The sequence below is a fragment of the Penicillium odoratum genome (genome assembly GCF_028828045.1).
Source record: "Penicillium odoratum strain IBT 22623 chromosome Unknown utg000005l_segment0_segment0, whole genome shotgun sequence".
NCBI lineage: Eukaryota > Fungi > Ascomycota > Eurotiomycetes > Eurotiales > Aspergillaceae > Penicillium > Penicillium odoratum.
In genome coordinates, this window is record NW_026643147.1 from 5,334,561 (window position 1) to 5,350,337 (window position 15,777).

A 15,777-nucleotide genomic window follows, 5' to 3' on the forward strand; every position below is an offset into this window, starting at 1 on the left:
TACCTCAGTGATACGTCGTGAATGATTGGACTCACGATAACACGAAGCTACAGCTAAGATGAGACGCCAAGCGAACATGGTTACCATTGCACAGCCAGAATCTCGTGGAAAGTGTCAAACAAATGCAATTCCACTATTTGATAACAGCTTCCCTATGGCTCTGTCTTTTAATTAAATATTACTCGGCCACCCATATACAAACCAATATGCCAAGGTTGAAGCAACCCAATTGCCTCCCCAATTTGACCTCGTCTACCAACAAGGAGATCCCGGAAATGAAATAGCAGGGTACGACCTAAAATCCGAAGCTGATTCGGTATTCACCTTCGACTTGAATCTCAGCGGAAAGCAAGATAATCTCGTCTTGTCTTATATCGATCAGAGACCGGAACAATTTGGATCCTGGGAGATAGAGCCGGAATCCTCTATGCGGTTTAACAAGGCGCTCCCGGGAAGGGGATTGGAGGCTATAATTTGAAAACTACGGCAGTTCTGGTCTTTGCTTTCGATTATGACCATACTGGGAAGCTGGATCATCTTGTATTATCTCAACCGGGTACTGGGACGATTGGAATTTTGAAGAGTAGTGGTGGTGCCTTCTAATTTGTTCATCAACGAGGAGCTCCGGGGAATGGGATCGGTGGCTAGGATCGAAAGTCAAGCGCGGATCGGGTTTTTGGCTATTATGATCGGAGTGGGAAGCTTGATCACGTCGTCTTATCGGCCGGGAACGGGGTCGATTTGGAGTCTTGGGAATGGGACTGGGATCTTCTTCCGGTATATCAGGAATGGGATGCTGGGGAATGGGATTGGGGGTAACGATCTCAAGTCAGCAGCTGATCGACTGCTCATGTTTGATCACGAGCATGGCGAAACGATGGAGTATCTTATACTGTATCGACCGGGGACCGATGAGGAGGAGGCTACACGGAGGCAAAAATGAGGCTGAGTATACTTATCGGAAGAATGAGATAATGCATGTTTTATCAAGAGTATGACCTGTCAATAGCTTCATTTTCATCATCACACTGACCCTAGAATCGCTGATTAGCGCTGCTACGAAAGGTGGCTTGATGACACCACCCTGCAGAACATTGAAGTAATGTATCCCCTACGGTAAAATCATGCCATGAAGACACGGGGCCTCAGGAGAGCCGTGGAAGGAATTTTGAAAGATGAGCTGAATCGGAGACCGAAACATGCTTGGATGCGAAGACAAGGATATGCAAGTCAGTCAAAAAAGTCCTTCGATACTTTGTACTACTGTCAACCAAAGCAAGCACTCATTGAACCGTGCCCATTCATCATAAAAGAAAACCGATTTGTTCGTGGTTCAGCGATGAGAGATTAGAATGGCAATTCTAAATTATTTCACATGTAAAAGAAATAAATCATGGGGTTTTTATGGAAACCAAATTTTACAATCTGATGAGCTTGCGTGAGAATCTGTTTATGCCCAGTAGCGGGGCTCGTCAAAGACGTGGTATCGGTGACCACGTACGCCCTCACCGCGGAAGAGGGCTGGGAATCGGCGACCAACGGGGACCAGTTCTTCGGGAATGCGCATTTCGTTCTCCGGCTGAGGTTCACCGACAACGAATTTGCCGACCTATGTGACTTATTAGTACGGTTGGATGAGCGCACTTATTAGAGACTCTTACCTGGATCTCAGTGTCGGTGATGGAGTCACGGCTGATTCTGGCGTAGCCGGTACGGTGGATCTTCTTGAAGAGAAGATACTCGCACCATCGGTCCCAATCGGTAGGATCAATATCGTTCATTTGGCTCAGCTCGCTGACATAAGTGTTGTAGTTACCTTCGAGCGGCTTGGTGACCAGGTAACTCAACAGGATCAGCGGGCGGGGAGACGAGCCCATCAGGTTAGCAAGATATTGACTTTGGAGGCGGCGATCCTCGGGGTCCTCCTCTTGACCGGAGTGGAAGACAACAATGTCTACCATCTCACCGTACATGTCAAGAGTGGCATGGATGGCGGGAGCCAGCTCTCCCACAGGCGAAGGGAGAAGGTGGTGGGTCGAGTTGACAATAGGGAACTTGGAAAGCAAAGCAGAGCCCCAGGTGTGCTTGTTAGGGCCGGGGCCAAAATCGGTGTAGTAGCCAAGGTCCTCGGCAATGTACTGGGTGACGTCCTTGTTACCCATGATGATGCGCTGGTTGTCCGACTCCAGGAAACCAATAACATCAAGCTCAAGCTCACCAAGAACATTGCGCATGCGACGCTCCGCCGCCCACATGTCGTTGTCGAGACCGAAGTGAACTGTCCAGATACCGGCAGTAACAAGCTTCTCCTCGGGGTGGTGGGGCTTATAGTCATTGGTGGGGAATCGCAGGTACGCGACGGACACCGAGAGAAGCTGCAATGCAACAAGAATGTAGATGTAGTAGGAACGCTGTCTCTTGCTGTTAGGGTTGGCGGGCTTGCGAGCACGAACGGAACCGGAATTCGAAGTGGCCGCGGAGAACACACCGGCACCAATGGCGATCATGGTTGTAATCATGACCCAATCAGTATGCTCGCGAACGAGCGGACCGCCAGGGACGAAGGCATAAGCAACAACCCAGACATGGAAGAGCAAAAGAAAGACGTAAAGGATGAACCCAACGCCAAAGGTGCCACCGGGAGAGTGGCGAACACCAGACTTGATGATGACAGGGGCGACGGCCATGATGTAGAAAGCAAGAGCAAGAGCACCATAGTATCCAGTCCAGTGATGGTAGTAAGTTAGAAGAGCAGCACCAACGGAGCCAATGCCGTAGGCTGTCCAGCTGCCCGCCACCGCAGGGTTAAAGATACCAAAGACCAGACCGGCGCCCATAGCGAAGATTGTCACCGCACCATGAGGCACAGCAATAGGTCCACGAATTGGGTATCCATCCCACACCCATGAGATCATAGTGCTAGAGTCAGTCAGAAGCGAAACAATGGCGAAGAGGAGACCTCCGAAGCCAATGCCGGCGAGGAGAGAAGAGCCCTTCTTGCCGCCAGCGGGCAGATAATCGCTTCCACTTGAAATGGAGCCTCTCTGGGAGCGCAAGACAGCAAAGAAGGCAATGACCAGGCCAATCTTGTTCCAGCCACCGTTCGTGTCGTGCATGATTGGCCAGAGGGGGTTGTTAGTGGCACAGGCGAACTTGGCCACAACCGACATAATCAGACCAATGCCCCAGGCCATGATGCGGGCCTCAAGGCGAGCAGCATTTCCACGCTCGGCGAAGAAGCTAGCAACCCATGCGGCACAAGTAGTGGATAGCGCAAAGGCCGTAATGAAAAGTCGGTGGGCGGGGTTCTGGAACTTGTAGGCGAAGAGGGCCGTGAGAGACAGAAGGTGAAGCAGCCGCAAGTTCTTGGTGGCAGCCGACCTCAAGGAAGGAATGGCGAGGAATAGAGGGGAGACGCAAGCAACAATGGCAACCTCATATCCAGAGATACCCATGTGCCACAGAGGGAAGTACCACACAAGGACGGGGAGACCAGTCACGATCGTCCAGAAGACGAAGCCATTGTAAACATCGGCAGCGGCATCCAGAATTTCAGTCCAGAAGAAGCCCTCGCCAAAGGTGTTGGTCACAGGCTTACCCTTCCTATTTACTAGTTAATTTCGAGGAATGGGGAGAACTAAAGAGTTGTACACACCCTTTTTCAAGGACGGAGTCCGCAGTCGTCTTCAACTGCCTAAGAGGAAGTTTTAGAAAGGGTTTTGTTTCATAACAAACGTAGCTTATGCACTATACATTCGTGGGTCATTTTGGAAGCCACGGTACATACCCTCTGCTAATTCCCTTCACATCTCGTACTACCAGTTCAAGACCCTCGAAATCAAGCACCGTAATGGCATCGAATCCAACATCGAATAAGATCAGGGACCACTCAAAGAAGGCGTACCGGGTGTAGGCTAGATGAATCAGTATTGAATTCTCTTTGATTACTGGAAGAACTTACCACCGGCAACCTTATGAACCTTGTGCTGAATGAAGTAGTAAACCAATGGCACCAGAGTTCCAAAGAATAAGCTGGCCATGATCTTACGGTACTTCACAGCGCGGCGGTTGTTGGGGCTCAAGGCAAGACATCCCAGGGTCCACGGCAGGGTCGCCACCAAATAGGAGATCATAAAGATATCGTGCCAGTCATGGTCGTCGGTAGAAGTAACATAGGTCCAGCCACCACATGTCAAGGTTCGGAAGACACCCACACCGGCCACGACCTTAGGGAGGGTGGAATTGGGACGCGCGGTGATGATGTACCACAGGAAGACGAGAAGGAAGCGAGGGCCGGAGGTGATGGCGATGAAGACCTGGAAGAATGAACGCTCGGGGTATCGGTCGCCAATTGTTGCGGAGACGGAGGGAAACCATTCGTCGGGGTAACCGTAGTGCTCATTTTGCACTATCTTGTGATAATGAAGAGCGCAGCCGACTATAAGCGCGCTGAAGAAGGCAGCGTATGCGAAAACCGTGTGAGTCCATGCAACCCATTTACCGTTGATCTGTATTTAAATTCGTGTCAGAATAGATGCATCTTATAGCGTGTTTGAAGACGTACCGCGACCACGGCATCTCCATCCTTGAATCTGGGAGCCATGGTAGCGCAAATAGAACCCTGCGCTGGGGGGAATATAGATGCAAAAAGAAAGATTAAGGAAAAAAAGAAAAAAAGAATGTCAAGAAGAGATGATGAGAAAGGCCCCTGAGGAAAAGCACCGGGATCCCTCGGTTTGGGTCTTTGCTTCCACAGTGGCCTTGGGGAGGTCCTGAATCTAACCTCATTAGGTTTAGCTTATGATTTGTCAAAAATGCGGGATCGACAAAAGTTCGGAGACTCAACTTTTTTTTTTCCCTCAATCAACCCGCAACTATGTCTGCCGCAACTGATAAGGCTCGTTACTTTTTGGAAAAATCAGTTCCTGAGCTGAAAGAGTTTGAGAAGAAGAAGCTTTTCAACAAGGTATGTCCTTGCGATCGAGCGTTCAATTGTCATTCACTAATCTTTAAAAAAACATTAGGATGAAATTACCTCAATCATCAAAAAGCGATCTGACTTCGAGCACAAGTTGAATGCGCGTGGCGCAAAGCCTATTGACTTTGTCCGATATGTCGAATATGAGATCAACCTAGATACACTGTGCAAAAAGCGCGCCAAGCGCATGGGAATTCGGAATGCCGGACACAGTGGTCAACGACGCATTCTATTTGTTCTTGACCGTGCCACACGCCGATTCCACGGCGACCTCAACCTCTGGATCCAATACATCGAGTACACCCGGAAACAGAAGGCCTACAAGAAGCTCACCATGATTATGACCGACGCCCTACGATTCCATCCGACCAGTGCGGAGCTGTGGATCTATGCCGCCAAATACTCTCTGGATGAGCATGCGGATATGTCGCAGGCTAGAAGTTATATGCAACGTGGTCTACGATTCTGCAAGGGCGCACGCCTCTTATGGATTCAATATGCAAAGTTGGAATTGATCTACATCGCTAAGCTGGTGGCTCGTCAACGGATATTGGGACTGGACGAAGCCAGCCAGCGACCCAAGGCTGTAGAATCCGCTGCGCTGGATAACGAGGCTGACATGATTGCGGTCCCTGAGATCACCGAAGAGGATATCAACCCGACAACTGAAGGCGACGAGGTCGACCAACATGCCCTTGAAACGCTGAATGCGACACCGGCTCTTAGTGGTGCCATCCCGCTGGCCATCTTTGATTCTGCCATGAAGAACTTCAAGAACGACGACCAGGTTGGATTCGAATTCTATAAGATGGTGTCCGAGTTCGATGAGGTACCGTGTCTCCGCAAGATCCTGAGTCATGTGGTAGAGAACATGAAGGCCCATAAACCCACCAGCCCACAGACATTGATCTGTTACATCATGTTCCCTACCACAGGCGTCCGAATCACATCCCCAGAATTCCCTCGTGCCCTGGGAAGTTCGCTTGCGCGTTTGAAGGAGTCGCAGCCGCTCAATGCCAGCCTTGCACAGGAAGTAGTGAACTGGTTGAAACCACTATCCGAGGATGAGGAGATGGATCCTTCCCTGAAGAAGGTCATCCTGTCGACATTGCGCAATGCCGAGCGAGTATTGGCATAATTTGTATATCCGCGGGATATTTATTTTTTGCACTTGCGAGGCGTTGGTCGGATGTTAAGTAAAAAAGAGTCCGGGCATATACATTAAGTTTTTAAGTTTTTCTTTCACGGGAATCACGTTAGCATTTCCCCCAATTCAATCATCATACTTATTCCCCCGCCGATTACTTTTCTTGTCGCTTTGAAACTTCTTGGCCTTAAGACGAGACTCGTTTTGAGCTCGTTGTCTGAACAGTCAGATCACCAGACCAACCTGCAGGACAGAATGCTTACAATTTTTGGACACGGTCTTTCTGTCCTGGGGAGGTCTCCCCCGGGATTACGGCCTTAGCCGAACTCTCTAACAGTTGGTGGAGCTTGTCAAAACATGAATCCACATTGCTAGACTGTTTCCGGGTTTCATCGGATTGAAAGATTAAGGTCTGAGACCGGTCGGACGCATAGCGGGATGAGTGCAGTTTGGGGTGGAGCAAACGAGGTACCAAAGGCAGCAGTGCGGCCAAAGGAACCTTGAGGGTTGCTTTCGTGTTGACTCTGCCCCCACTATTAGCCCTGCCGATAGTGCTTTAAAGGGAGGTTAAGAACTCGGAATTACACCGATATGTACCGACTTGTTCACGTTCTGGCCTCCTGGACCACTTGACCGGCTGAAAGACAGCTCACCGACCTGGCGGGGGATGGTTTTGGAGTCCAGAGTTTTCAGCCACGTTCTCGCTAGCTCCAGGTCTTGGTCAGATGACCCCTTTGTTGAAGCAAACCGGCGTAACCAAGGCGTTCTGACCCAAAGTCGAGTGACATGCCCCATCATCGGAACCAAACGAGCCGAAACAGAATCATAGAGTGATCGGATTCCAAGGCCGAAAGACTTGGAGAAACTTGGAGAAACTTGGAATCTGAGAATTGTCCTAGGAGGTACAAGACTTATGTATAGAACTACAATCAGGAAAAAGGGAGAAATATCTTGTTCTATGGTGGAGAGGCCATGACTAAACAAAACGCTTGTACTGTAATTTAAACTCGAAGATCCGGGTCTGGCCCCTCTTTTTACTTTACAGTACGAACTAGTCAAGTATTGGTTAGTGTAGTGGATTCCCACGCAAAATAGAACTATGAAAATACGTACGACGTAATGGAAATAAAAGAACCTCAATCTGCCTTCCTATTTGGGGGTTTATACTTCAGGGGGTCCATTTGGCAGAAAGGAAGAAATAGAAGACGTATATACATGTATATATATTTATCGAACAAAGGAAAAGATGAACTAAAGAGAAAAATATCAAAGAAAAGAAAAGAAAAGAATGAACCAGTAATAATGTCAGATCCGAAACAAGTAGTAGATCCTTGGATGCATGGTCTACGTTAGGCGGTTCGAGGATGATCGTACAGAGTGGTCCTGCATGTCCTGCATTACCAGAACCTTCTCCTCCTAATAAACCACATTTCTTCCAGTCCTACAATTTTATCCTTTTTTCGGTATTTTTAAATCTATGTACTTCGTACTTGGTTAGTGATTTTATTCTTATTTTTAGTGTGATTTTGTTTGTTTTACTATACGACGCTATCTACCCTATCTGGGACCCTGACCGCCCTCTAACCCAAAGTCTTTTTTCTCATCGCCCCACCTTAGCTTGCGATCGCGAAATTTCACAGATTCTCCCTGTCTTCTCTGCCCATAACGTCCTTTTTCTTTACTTTTTATCTTGTCCTATCCCCCCCCGTGTTGTAGATGAAACCTCCGCCCCCAAGTTGTCTACATGACGCCCAGTTCTCCCGATGAAGCACTCCATTTCCGCGGCAAGACACTGACTCCGGAAAGTCCTCGACCACTGCACCTCCCAGAGCCATCCAATATCCCAGTTCTGCAGAACCAGATGGACCCCGTCTTCAATGATACTTCGACTTATGAACGCACGGTAGATTTCCAACCCCCTCAAGTGAGAGATGGATGGTTCGGAGAAGGCGGACGTGGGCAAGGACATACGCATGATTCAGGTAGCTTGCGTGGTTCTCAGCCAGGGAACCCTGTGATGAATGATATGCCTGTCTCAACGGATTTTTACCATTCCTATCCCTCCACAGTGCAATCTGGTCATATGAACGTGAACCCAAACGCGCACACCCAGACCCACGCGCCTCCGGTTGTGCCGGCCCAAGGCTTCGCCACTACGAGTGAAATAGACAGCTCTGCCAACACGGGGGCTGCATCCCGATTGCCAGAGCACCTAGATAATGGGAAGCACCATGCAGACTCAAGCGTCGCCGGAGTCAATCTTCAGAACCTACTCGACAACCTCTCACACCTTCCACCATCGAACGTGGCCTCCGGGGCTCCCTTACCGGAAGACTCGTCTCTCCATCAAGCACCCAAGGACGGACCCCACCATATCCAAGGCGGCTCTATGCAGCCTCTCCCAGAACCCCCTGCCCAAACCATTTATATCTCCAATGATGATGGCACATATCATCACCCTTCTGCCCTTGCCACACCCCCCACCCATCCCACGCAACCCAGTAACAATGCACAATCCTATTCCCAGTCTATGGCACTGGGTGGAGCGCCGGGAACCGTTCCGGCTGGCTCTTTCCCTCCACCACCCGCTAGTTTCCCAACACCTACTTCGGGCGGGGGGTCACAAACATCCCAGGAAGCCTCCCAAGCGTCAAGGAAAACTCGTATCGACAAACAGACAGGGCGGCTCATCAAGGGAACGGATGATGATGATGCGCCATGGGGACCCGAAGTCCAGAAGAAATACGATGAGTTTCTACACGATGAGAGAGTATATGTGACAGAAGGGCTCTGGGATCGATTCCCCATGGGATCCCGCCTATTTGTTGGTGAGTCGTTCCCAAATAAGGGCGTCGAGCCATTTATTAATCTTGTTTTCCTAGGCAATCTCCCAACTGAAAGAGTTACTAAACGAGATATGTTCCACATTTTTCACAAATATGGAAAACTTGCCCAGATTTCTATCAAGCAGGCGTACGGGTTTATACAATTCCTGGAAGCGGGTTCTTGCCATGCAGCATTAGAGGTGGAACAGGGGGCTCTGATACGAGGCAGGAAGATTCGTGAGTTTTTAGCTCATTACCGAAATTTGGGATTGGCAAAATTAATCCTTGGTAGATCTCGAGATTTCGAAACCCCAGCGGAATTCGCGCCCTGCGCCCGCGGAGCCATCTCGGGCGCCCCCTCCGCGACGTTCAAGATCGCCAGAGTTCAGTCGGGCTGGTCCCGCTCGATCCAATCCACGTGCACCTGCTGATCGATACGACCGGCCTTATGAACCCAGTCGAATCCCATTCAGCGATTACCGGGATGAACCCTCGAATCGTCGCCGTGATGGGTATCGGCCTCCAAGATCGCCTTCGCCTCGGCCTCGACCCAGAGATGGGTATCGATCTCGGGATAGAACACCTGAGCGATTCGATCGCCGTGAGCGCCGACGTTCCCGTTCCCCTCGGTCTCGGTCTCGGTCTCCGTATTCCAGAGACCGGCGATACCGCAGCCCGAGTCCTAGACCTCGAGGCACCTATGAAGGAGAAGCCGATCTACCTGTTCCTCGAAGGGCTCCCCGAGATGTGCCGGAGGTTCAGGTTCTAGTGCTGGAGGAAATTGACCGGTATGTACTGCCATGATATAATAGCTCAACCCTCAGCAGTACTAATTCACCCTTCAGAAACTTCGTCCTTCATGTGGAGAACGCTTTTCGCAATCGGGGCTTACGTGTAGATGTTCTTGTGCTTGGTCCCCGTATTCCTCTTGGTGCCGCGGTCCATCGCCAGTACGTCGAAGGAGTCCTTGCGGTTATCAGACTCTCTCGTCCCAACCAATTCTCTCGCAAGATTCCTCTCCAGATTTTTGACCGAAGCCCAGGGCAAAACAATGTTCGCTTCAGTGACTACCCCGAGGTTGACCCGAACATCGCAGCCGAGGTCATGTTCCACCAAGCTCAAGCGATGCAACGTGGTCCTCCGCCTGGATCGTTCCCTCCAAATCCTGCTTTCGGGGTTGCTCCTATACCTATCCCGGCTATGCCCCTGCCTCAGGCTACTTTGCCAGCATTGACCAATGCCCCAAACATCGCCAATTTGATTAGTTCGCTTGACGGCCCTAGCCTCCAATCTCTCTTGTCGGCCCTTCAACGCCCGGCTGCTCAATCCCAACCTGTCTCAGCTACTCAATCGCCATTTTCTTCCCCCAATCCTCCACCCCCTGCTGATCTCGCTGCTTTGTTGACCAATGCGGCCCGACCACCCCCAACCTTACAGCACGCCCCGCAACCTCTTCCTCCTCCTTTCCATCTTCAGCCTCCCAATGGGCCTGTTGTCTCCGATCCTCATTTGTTGTCACTCCTAGCTAAGGGACTCGGAGCTCAACAGCCTCAGGGCCAGCCGGCCGTCGGTTCTAATGTGCAAAACCTGATGAACCATTTGGCCAAGTGGAAGCAATGATTTAATGAATATCTTCGCTGTGACTTATGCTCGAATCATTGGCTCGGGTTTATTTCTTGGGTTATTTTTTGTTCCATCTTTTCATTTTCGGAGCTTGGCGTTCATGCTCCCATTTTATATTTATCATGGGAGCTTTTTTGGTTTCAATTCATGCTGGTATCCATCCAGTCACTGCAACAATAGGCGTTTTGTCAACTTTTCTCAGGACCAAGAATCTAGATATTAGGGTGAATGGGGTGTCTTAAATCGGAATTGTCATGGATCTTGTTTGGTTTCATCTCAAGATGTGTTCCATTTGAACCTTTCTGACGTAGGTACGAAGATGGATATAATATCACCGTGTTCATGGTGGCATGGAGTTACACAGAGGTTATTTGCTGTCATATTGGAATTCTATAACTCAAATGAAGCTATGTGTCGAGTAAGAACATTAAATTGAGATCGTGATAAGAGTGGATATAGTACATAATGTACAAGTGTGAAAGCATTCTGCAAATGACATCTAGCTCGACTTCCAGCCCTGACTCTTCAGCTCCTTCATCTTCTCCGCATCTTCTTTCTTGATTCGCTCGATCGTCTTGTCTCGGTTGTATTCCATCACTCGCTTCTCCTTGAAGTATTTCACCTGGAGAAGAATGGCAGATCAGTATGTATAAAACAAATTTAGTAGCAGAATTAGACTCTAGAAGAGCTTGCGATTCCAAAACAATTGCCTCACGTACCCAGGTCTGGGAACAAGCTGCCTCAAACTCAAGCACTTCCTTCGCGCATTTCCGGCGAGCCTCCTTATCATCTTTGATTCCATCCAAGATATCATTCCGATCCAAGCAGCTAAAGAAGGCATCCCGACCCTCCCAGCATCGTGCACGACTCGTCCGGTCCGGCGCGATGCGGCCACCGTCAGAAGCCTTGCTGGAGTCGCCCGAACCTGAAGACCAAGGGATCCAGCCCATGGTGATAGCAGTTGATTGAGATAATGTGATCGATCGGTCGAGGTCCGGTGCTGGCGAGGCAATAAATGTGGATTGTGGTGGTGAGCAGAGCTTCGATGTAGATTTGAGAAGTCGGAAATGCTGCGGATGCGGCGTTACGGATGCCAAGACTGTTGATCCCTCGGACTTCAACACTGTCCTGTTCCAGTTTCCTCGTTTGCCACAACTTTACGACCTCTTCAACCTTTACACGTACGATTTGCATTATCTTTATACATAACGAAGAACCTCTTCGCTCTCATATTTCCAATACCAAGCAGCATCCGGGTTCCTATCGCATGACCGCTCCGCCTGTCCACCTCGCCTCCGCCGCGCTCTAACCACTCATCCTCCACACCTCACGGTCACTGAGGGGAAAAATTATCTCCCCTAGCTTCAGTTGATGCCCGGGCGCCGGCGCCTTCCAGCGGGGTCGCGAACCGACCTCCCGCCACTGAAAATCATCCGCAAGATCCTCCTCCTCCAAACAGCCTACTATGTCTGCGCAACTATCCTCATCCTCTTCACGACACTTGTCTACGGCGCACCCTTCTCTCTAGATCTAATATTCGGATGGGACAGTCTAAGAGGAGATACGACTGTGGGATGGATGCTGGGGCTAGTCTGGATGCTAAATTGCATCATTAGGTAGGCGTCAAGCTCGAATAAGCTACAAGCCCAAACTAACATTGTATCTCCAGCGTGATATTCCTTCTCCTATTTGTCTCTCGATCTAAACTCGTTCCCGACTTTGCCTTCACCATTCATTTCCTGCACCTCGTCGCCACAACCCTCTACACTCGGTCTTTGCCTGCGAATCTACTCTGGTGGGGGCTGCAATTCGCCAGCGCGGGTATGATGACTTTTCTGGGTATGTGGGCCTGTCAGCATCGCGAACTACAGCCTATTGCGTTCGGTGGAATTGGAGGCAAAAGCAGTAATGCTGCGTCCTCGTCTCAGGAGCAGTCTGAGGATGCTCAGGCGGAGTCTAGCTTCGGGCGGGGAAGAGGGAGGGAGAGAAGTGTTCAAGAGTACGAAATGGATGAGATGAAGACCTCCGGTGATCGTGCTGTATAGGGTCTTCGTCCATTTTCTCACTCTGTATTACGGGTTGACCACCCTTTGGATGCCCTGGCTTGGTCCCGTGGGCTATGAACTTTTGGATGTTGTTTCTTTCTTCTCTTCTTCCTTGTTATTGGTGATTGACCTGATGAGGAGCTTCCTTGCATTCTCATTCTTATCATTTGTTTTGTATACCCCGCCATGATTGCATCTCTGTATAGATGGCGTTTCTGCTGGGGATGAAGGAACCTAGGAATGGTTTCTTGTTTTCATTTGTCAAATATAGCCTTGTTACAATAATTCGGGAGACATGGTCTCTGAAATGATATTATATTAATGACTCGAACAGAAAAATCAATTCTTCATGTGCAACATCATAACTTGCCTCCAATTCTGTTTAATATTGAACATACTACAGGAGTCTCAGATATCCTTTGCTCTTATTTAGAAGTGCATCGGATAGTGTCCACCTTCCACGCCTCCATCTCATCCGCATCTTTCTTACACTCTGACTCAATAAAGGTCCTAGTCTCCGCGCCCATCAGGAAACGTGCAGGTAGCGATCGCTCGTCCTGACCCACAACAACATCAAACAGCACCCTAGCAAGATCATCAGGAGCTGAAAAATTCTCCTGCACATCCGGCCTCGTCATCAAACCAAGCATCTGACTGAACGGACCATTCGAACCAGCGTAGGCAGGGTGTCTCGCCGCAACGTGTGCATTTGTGAGAAAGTTCGTCCGAACACCACCCGGAGCAGCAACCATAAGCTTGATATTCCAGCTTGGCTCAAGCTCTTTCGAAAAAGACTGAGTAAAAGCCCCGAGAGCATATTTCCTAAACATAGGTCAGCGTCGGCATTCAATCCTTCCACAGGCTATACCTACCCAGCATGATAGAACGAATTCCCAGGAAACGTGACATAGCCCCCAATCGAGGAGACCTGAACAACAGTTCCGCCCTGGCCTGCAGGGTTCACTTCCCTAAAAATTCGGACAGCCTCTCGTGTAATGAGAACAGGACCCCAGAAAATGGTTTCCATTTGCAGCCGTGCATCGGACTCAGGGATGGCCTCGGTATCTCCGAACAGGGAGTATCCAGCATTGTTGATGACGATGTCGATGCGACCGAATTTATCCAGTGCTGTAGAGAAGCACTTGGTGATAGCTATTGGGGATGTTACATCGAGGTTTAGCTTCAGGATGCTTGGGCCGTCGGGGAGATAGTTGAGTGTGTCAATGTTACGGGCTGTTGCGACGAGGAAATGGCCAGCTGTATGGATAGTACTTGCTAGTGACTTTCCCAGACCGGACGAACAGCCGGTAACTGTAGGTTCCAAAGGTTCTTAGTATCCATATAGTCCTGAAGACATAGCAATAGCAACATACCAAACCAAACGGTGATATGGTCCAGCATCTTGAAATCTCCAGTATGTTACTGTCTGTATCCTGGAGATGATAAAAGCGTTTCTTGGGATATTGAGATTGAGTTACAAATGCGAATTGTTTTGTCTGCAATTGGGGATGAAGTCTTGCGCTTCTTATATAGACGTCTGCGGACTTAATCTAGCCGAACAAAATAAGGCAGATACGGTCCCAACTACATCATGACATTCCTAGTGCAGCCTCCACTTACCAGCATCGTAGCCAATTAAACTGTAAGGTCAAGGTGAAGAAACGACTGTCCATCAATTAATAGGCATGGATGAACCGAATCTCACTAGCTCAAAGCGGTTAGTGGTATGCAAGGGCCCGGATATAAGGCGGGTATAGATAATATTAAACACCTCGGGAATATTCGCGGTGTTAAGCCCAGATGTTGCAGATGCGTTAGCCAAGATGCTTATAGTAATTAGTTCAGATGTGTATGTTTCTTGGGTGAACATGGGTTGACCTTCAAAAGGCTAGCATTGACCTCGTGTTATACACCCTAGTAAACCTAGAATGATTCGCACCAATGGAGATCAATGGCCCCCAATCTTAGGCCAGAGCATGACCATCCTTCTGATTCAATCAGGGTCCCCTTTCCCTGACCCCTTTCCCTGAAACACCCAAATTCTTCTTCAAAGCACCCATCAAGTCATCATGTCTCGAACAATCGATCGAATGCCAATGCCCTCTGAGGTCCGTCGGAAAAAGGTCATCGTTCTCAGCCACAGTCGGTAAGTCTCTCATCGTTTATATGATAGTACTGATTGGTCTCAACCGAAAATGCGCGCTGTGCTGAACAATCATGATTATCTAGCTCAGGAACTCTTGGGCTATACCGAGCACTACAGATTCTAGGATTCACCCCGTATCACGTCTACGAGTGTTTCATCGTTAACGGGACAGAGCATACCAAGGTCTTTACAGAGGCTGTCATCGCTCAGAATAATCGATACTCTGGGATCAAAAGACTTACGAGAGCGGATTGTGACAAGTGGTGGGCCGACTACGATGTGAGTGAACCACTGACATATGATAACCGAACTAACAACCGACCTCCTAAGGCCGTGATCGAAGTAACGAGCTTAGTGAGCGCAGAGGTCCTCGATTCCTACGCCCAAGACCCCGAGACCAAGTTCATCCTCACGGAAAGAGACCCAAAGAAGTGGGCGCGCTCCCTCAATAACTCAGGCGGAAAAGCGTTCCAGGCAGTCAGCAAGTTTCCGTTGAATTTTCTCAAGTACTTTGATTATCAACTGTACCACTTCATCGAAGCACATCTCGTTACCTATAACGCTTTTGGATCCGGGACCCGGCCTGGGGATCCGGATAATGAAGCTATGCTCTGCCAATACTATACTGACTAGTATGTTCCCCTTCTATTCTTGTTTTTTGTGGACTCATGAGATTAATGGGCATGCAGTATTCGAATGATCAAGTCTACTATTCCGGAAGATCGCAGATGTACTATCCACCTGGATAATGATGGTCTGGAATGGGAGGATATTTGCAATTATCTCGAGTTGCCGGTCCCTGATCAAGATTATCCTGACCGGAATCAGCCTGCTAAATTCCAGGCCCTGTTTGAGTCATTCTTGATGCCGCGGATGACTGCAGCGGCGATGAAATGTGGCGCTGTGGTTGTCCCGGTCTTGGGTGTACTTGGGTGGGCATCTTTGAAGTATGCACCAGCAGGTCTCAAGGCTTTGAAGGAATATTTTACCCACTAGGAGCTCCAATCACCTTA

The 15,777-nt window shown here is 49.3% G+C and overlaps 8 protein-coding genes across 8 annotated transcripts; 4 read left to right on the forward strand and 4 right to left on the reverse strand.

The window, feature by feature from the left end:
• Positions 1–1,450: 1,450 nt before the first annotated feature.
• N7520_007558 (uncharacterized protein) lies at positions 1,451–4,603 on the reverse strand (the record flags this gene model as incomplete). Its single annotated transcript, XM_057141492.1, has 6 exons — positions 1,451–1,609; positions 1,662–3,603; positions 3,656–3,694; positions 3,788–3,914; positions 3,962–4,508; positions 4,565–4,603. 6 exons carry the CDS (start codon positions 4,601–4,603, stop codon positions 1,451–1,453), a joined length of 2,853 nt encoding a protein of 950 aa, XP_056995498.1.
• A 273-nt stretch (positions 4,604–4,876) lies between these two features.
• On the forward strand, positions 4,877–6,116 carry N7520_007559 (snoRNA-binding rRNA-processing protein UTP6; the record flags this gene model as incomplete). The annotated part of the gene is made up of 2 exons (XM_057141493.1): positions 4,877–4,966; positions 5,025–6,116. The coding sequence occupies 2 exons, from the start codon at positions 4,877–4,879 to the stop codon at positions 6,114–6,116; spliced, it is 1,182 nt and encodes a 393-aa protein (XP_056995499.1).
• A 135-nt stretch (positions 6,117–6,251) lies between these two features.
• N7520_007560 (peptidyl-tRNA hydrolase domain protein) lies at positions 6,252–6,920 on the reverse strand (the record flags this gene model as incomplete). The annotated part of the gene is made up of 3 exons (XM_057141494.1): positions 6,252–6,342; positions 6,389–6,658; positions 6,727–6,920. The coding sequence occupies 3 exons, from the start codon at positions 6,918–6,920 to the stop codon at positions 6,252–6,254; spliced, it is 555 nt and encodes a 184-aa protein (XP_056995500.1).
• Positions 6,921–7,869: 949 nt separating this feature from the next.
• On the forward strand, positions 7,870–10,570 carry N7520_007561 (putative RNA-binding protein (Nab3); the record flags this gene model as incomplete). Its single annotated transcript, XM_057141495.1, has 3 exons — positions 7,870–9,187; positions 9,243–9,738; positions 9,796–10,570. The coding sequence occupies 3 exons, from the start codon at positions 7,870–7,872 to the stop codon at positions 10,568–10,570; spliced, it is 2,589 nt and encodes an 862-aa protein (XP_056995501.1).
• A 502-nt stretch (positions 10,571–11,072) lies between these two features.
• On the reverse strand, positions 11,073–11,523 carry N7520_007562 (cytochrome c oxidase subunit 6B family protein; the record flags this gene model as incomplete). Its single annotated transcript, XM_057141496.1, has 2 exons — positions 11,073–11,195; positions 11,293–11,523. 2 exons carry the CDS (start codon positions 11,521–11,523, stop codon positions 11,073–11,075), a joined length of 354 nt encoding a protein of 117 aa, XP_056995502.1.
• A 421-nt stretch (positions 11,524–11,944) lies between these two features.
• N7520_007563 (protein SYS1) lies at positions 11,945–12,618 on the forward strand (the record flags this gene model as incomplete). Its single annotated transcript, XM_057141497.1, has 2 exons — positions 11,945–12,189; positions 12,243–12,618. The coding sequence occupies 2 exons, from the start codon at positions 11,945–11,947 to the stop codon at positions 12,616–12,618; spliced, it is 621 nt and encodes a 206-aa protein (XP_056995503.1).
• A 425-nt stretch (positions 12,619–13,043) lies between these two features.
• On the reverse strand, positions 13,044–14,019 carry N7520_007564 (uncharacterized protein; the record flags this gene model as incomplete). The annotated part of the gene is made up of 3 exons (XM_057141498.1): positions 13,044–13,440; positions 13,491–13,929; positions 13,992–14,019. 3 exons carry the CDS (start codon positions 14,017–14,019, stop codon positions 13,044–13,046), a joined length of 864 nt encoding a protein of 287 aa, XP_056995504.1.
• Positions 14,020–14,687: 668 nt separating this feature from the next.
• On the forward strand, positions 14,688–15,760 carry N7520_007565 (sulfotransferase family protein; the record flags this gene model as incomplete). Its single annotated transcript, XM_057141499.1, has 3 exons — positions 14,688–14,764; positions 14,848–15,396; positions 15,454–15,760. The coding sequence occupies 3 exons, from the start codon at positions 14,688–14,690 to the stop codon at positions 15,758–15,760; spliced, it is 933 nt and encodes a 310-aa protein (XP_056995505.1).
• Positions 15,761–15,777: the final 17 nt, after the last annotated feature.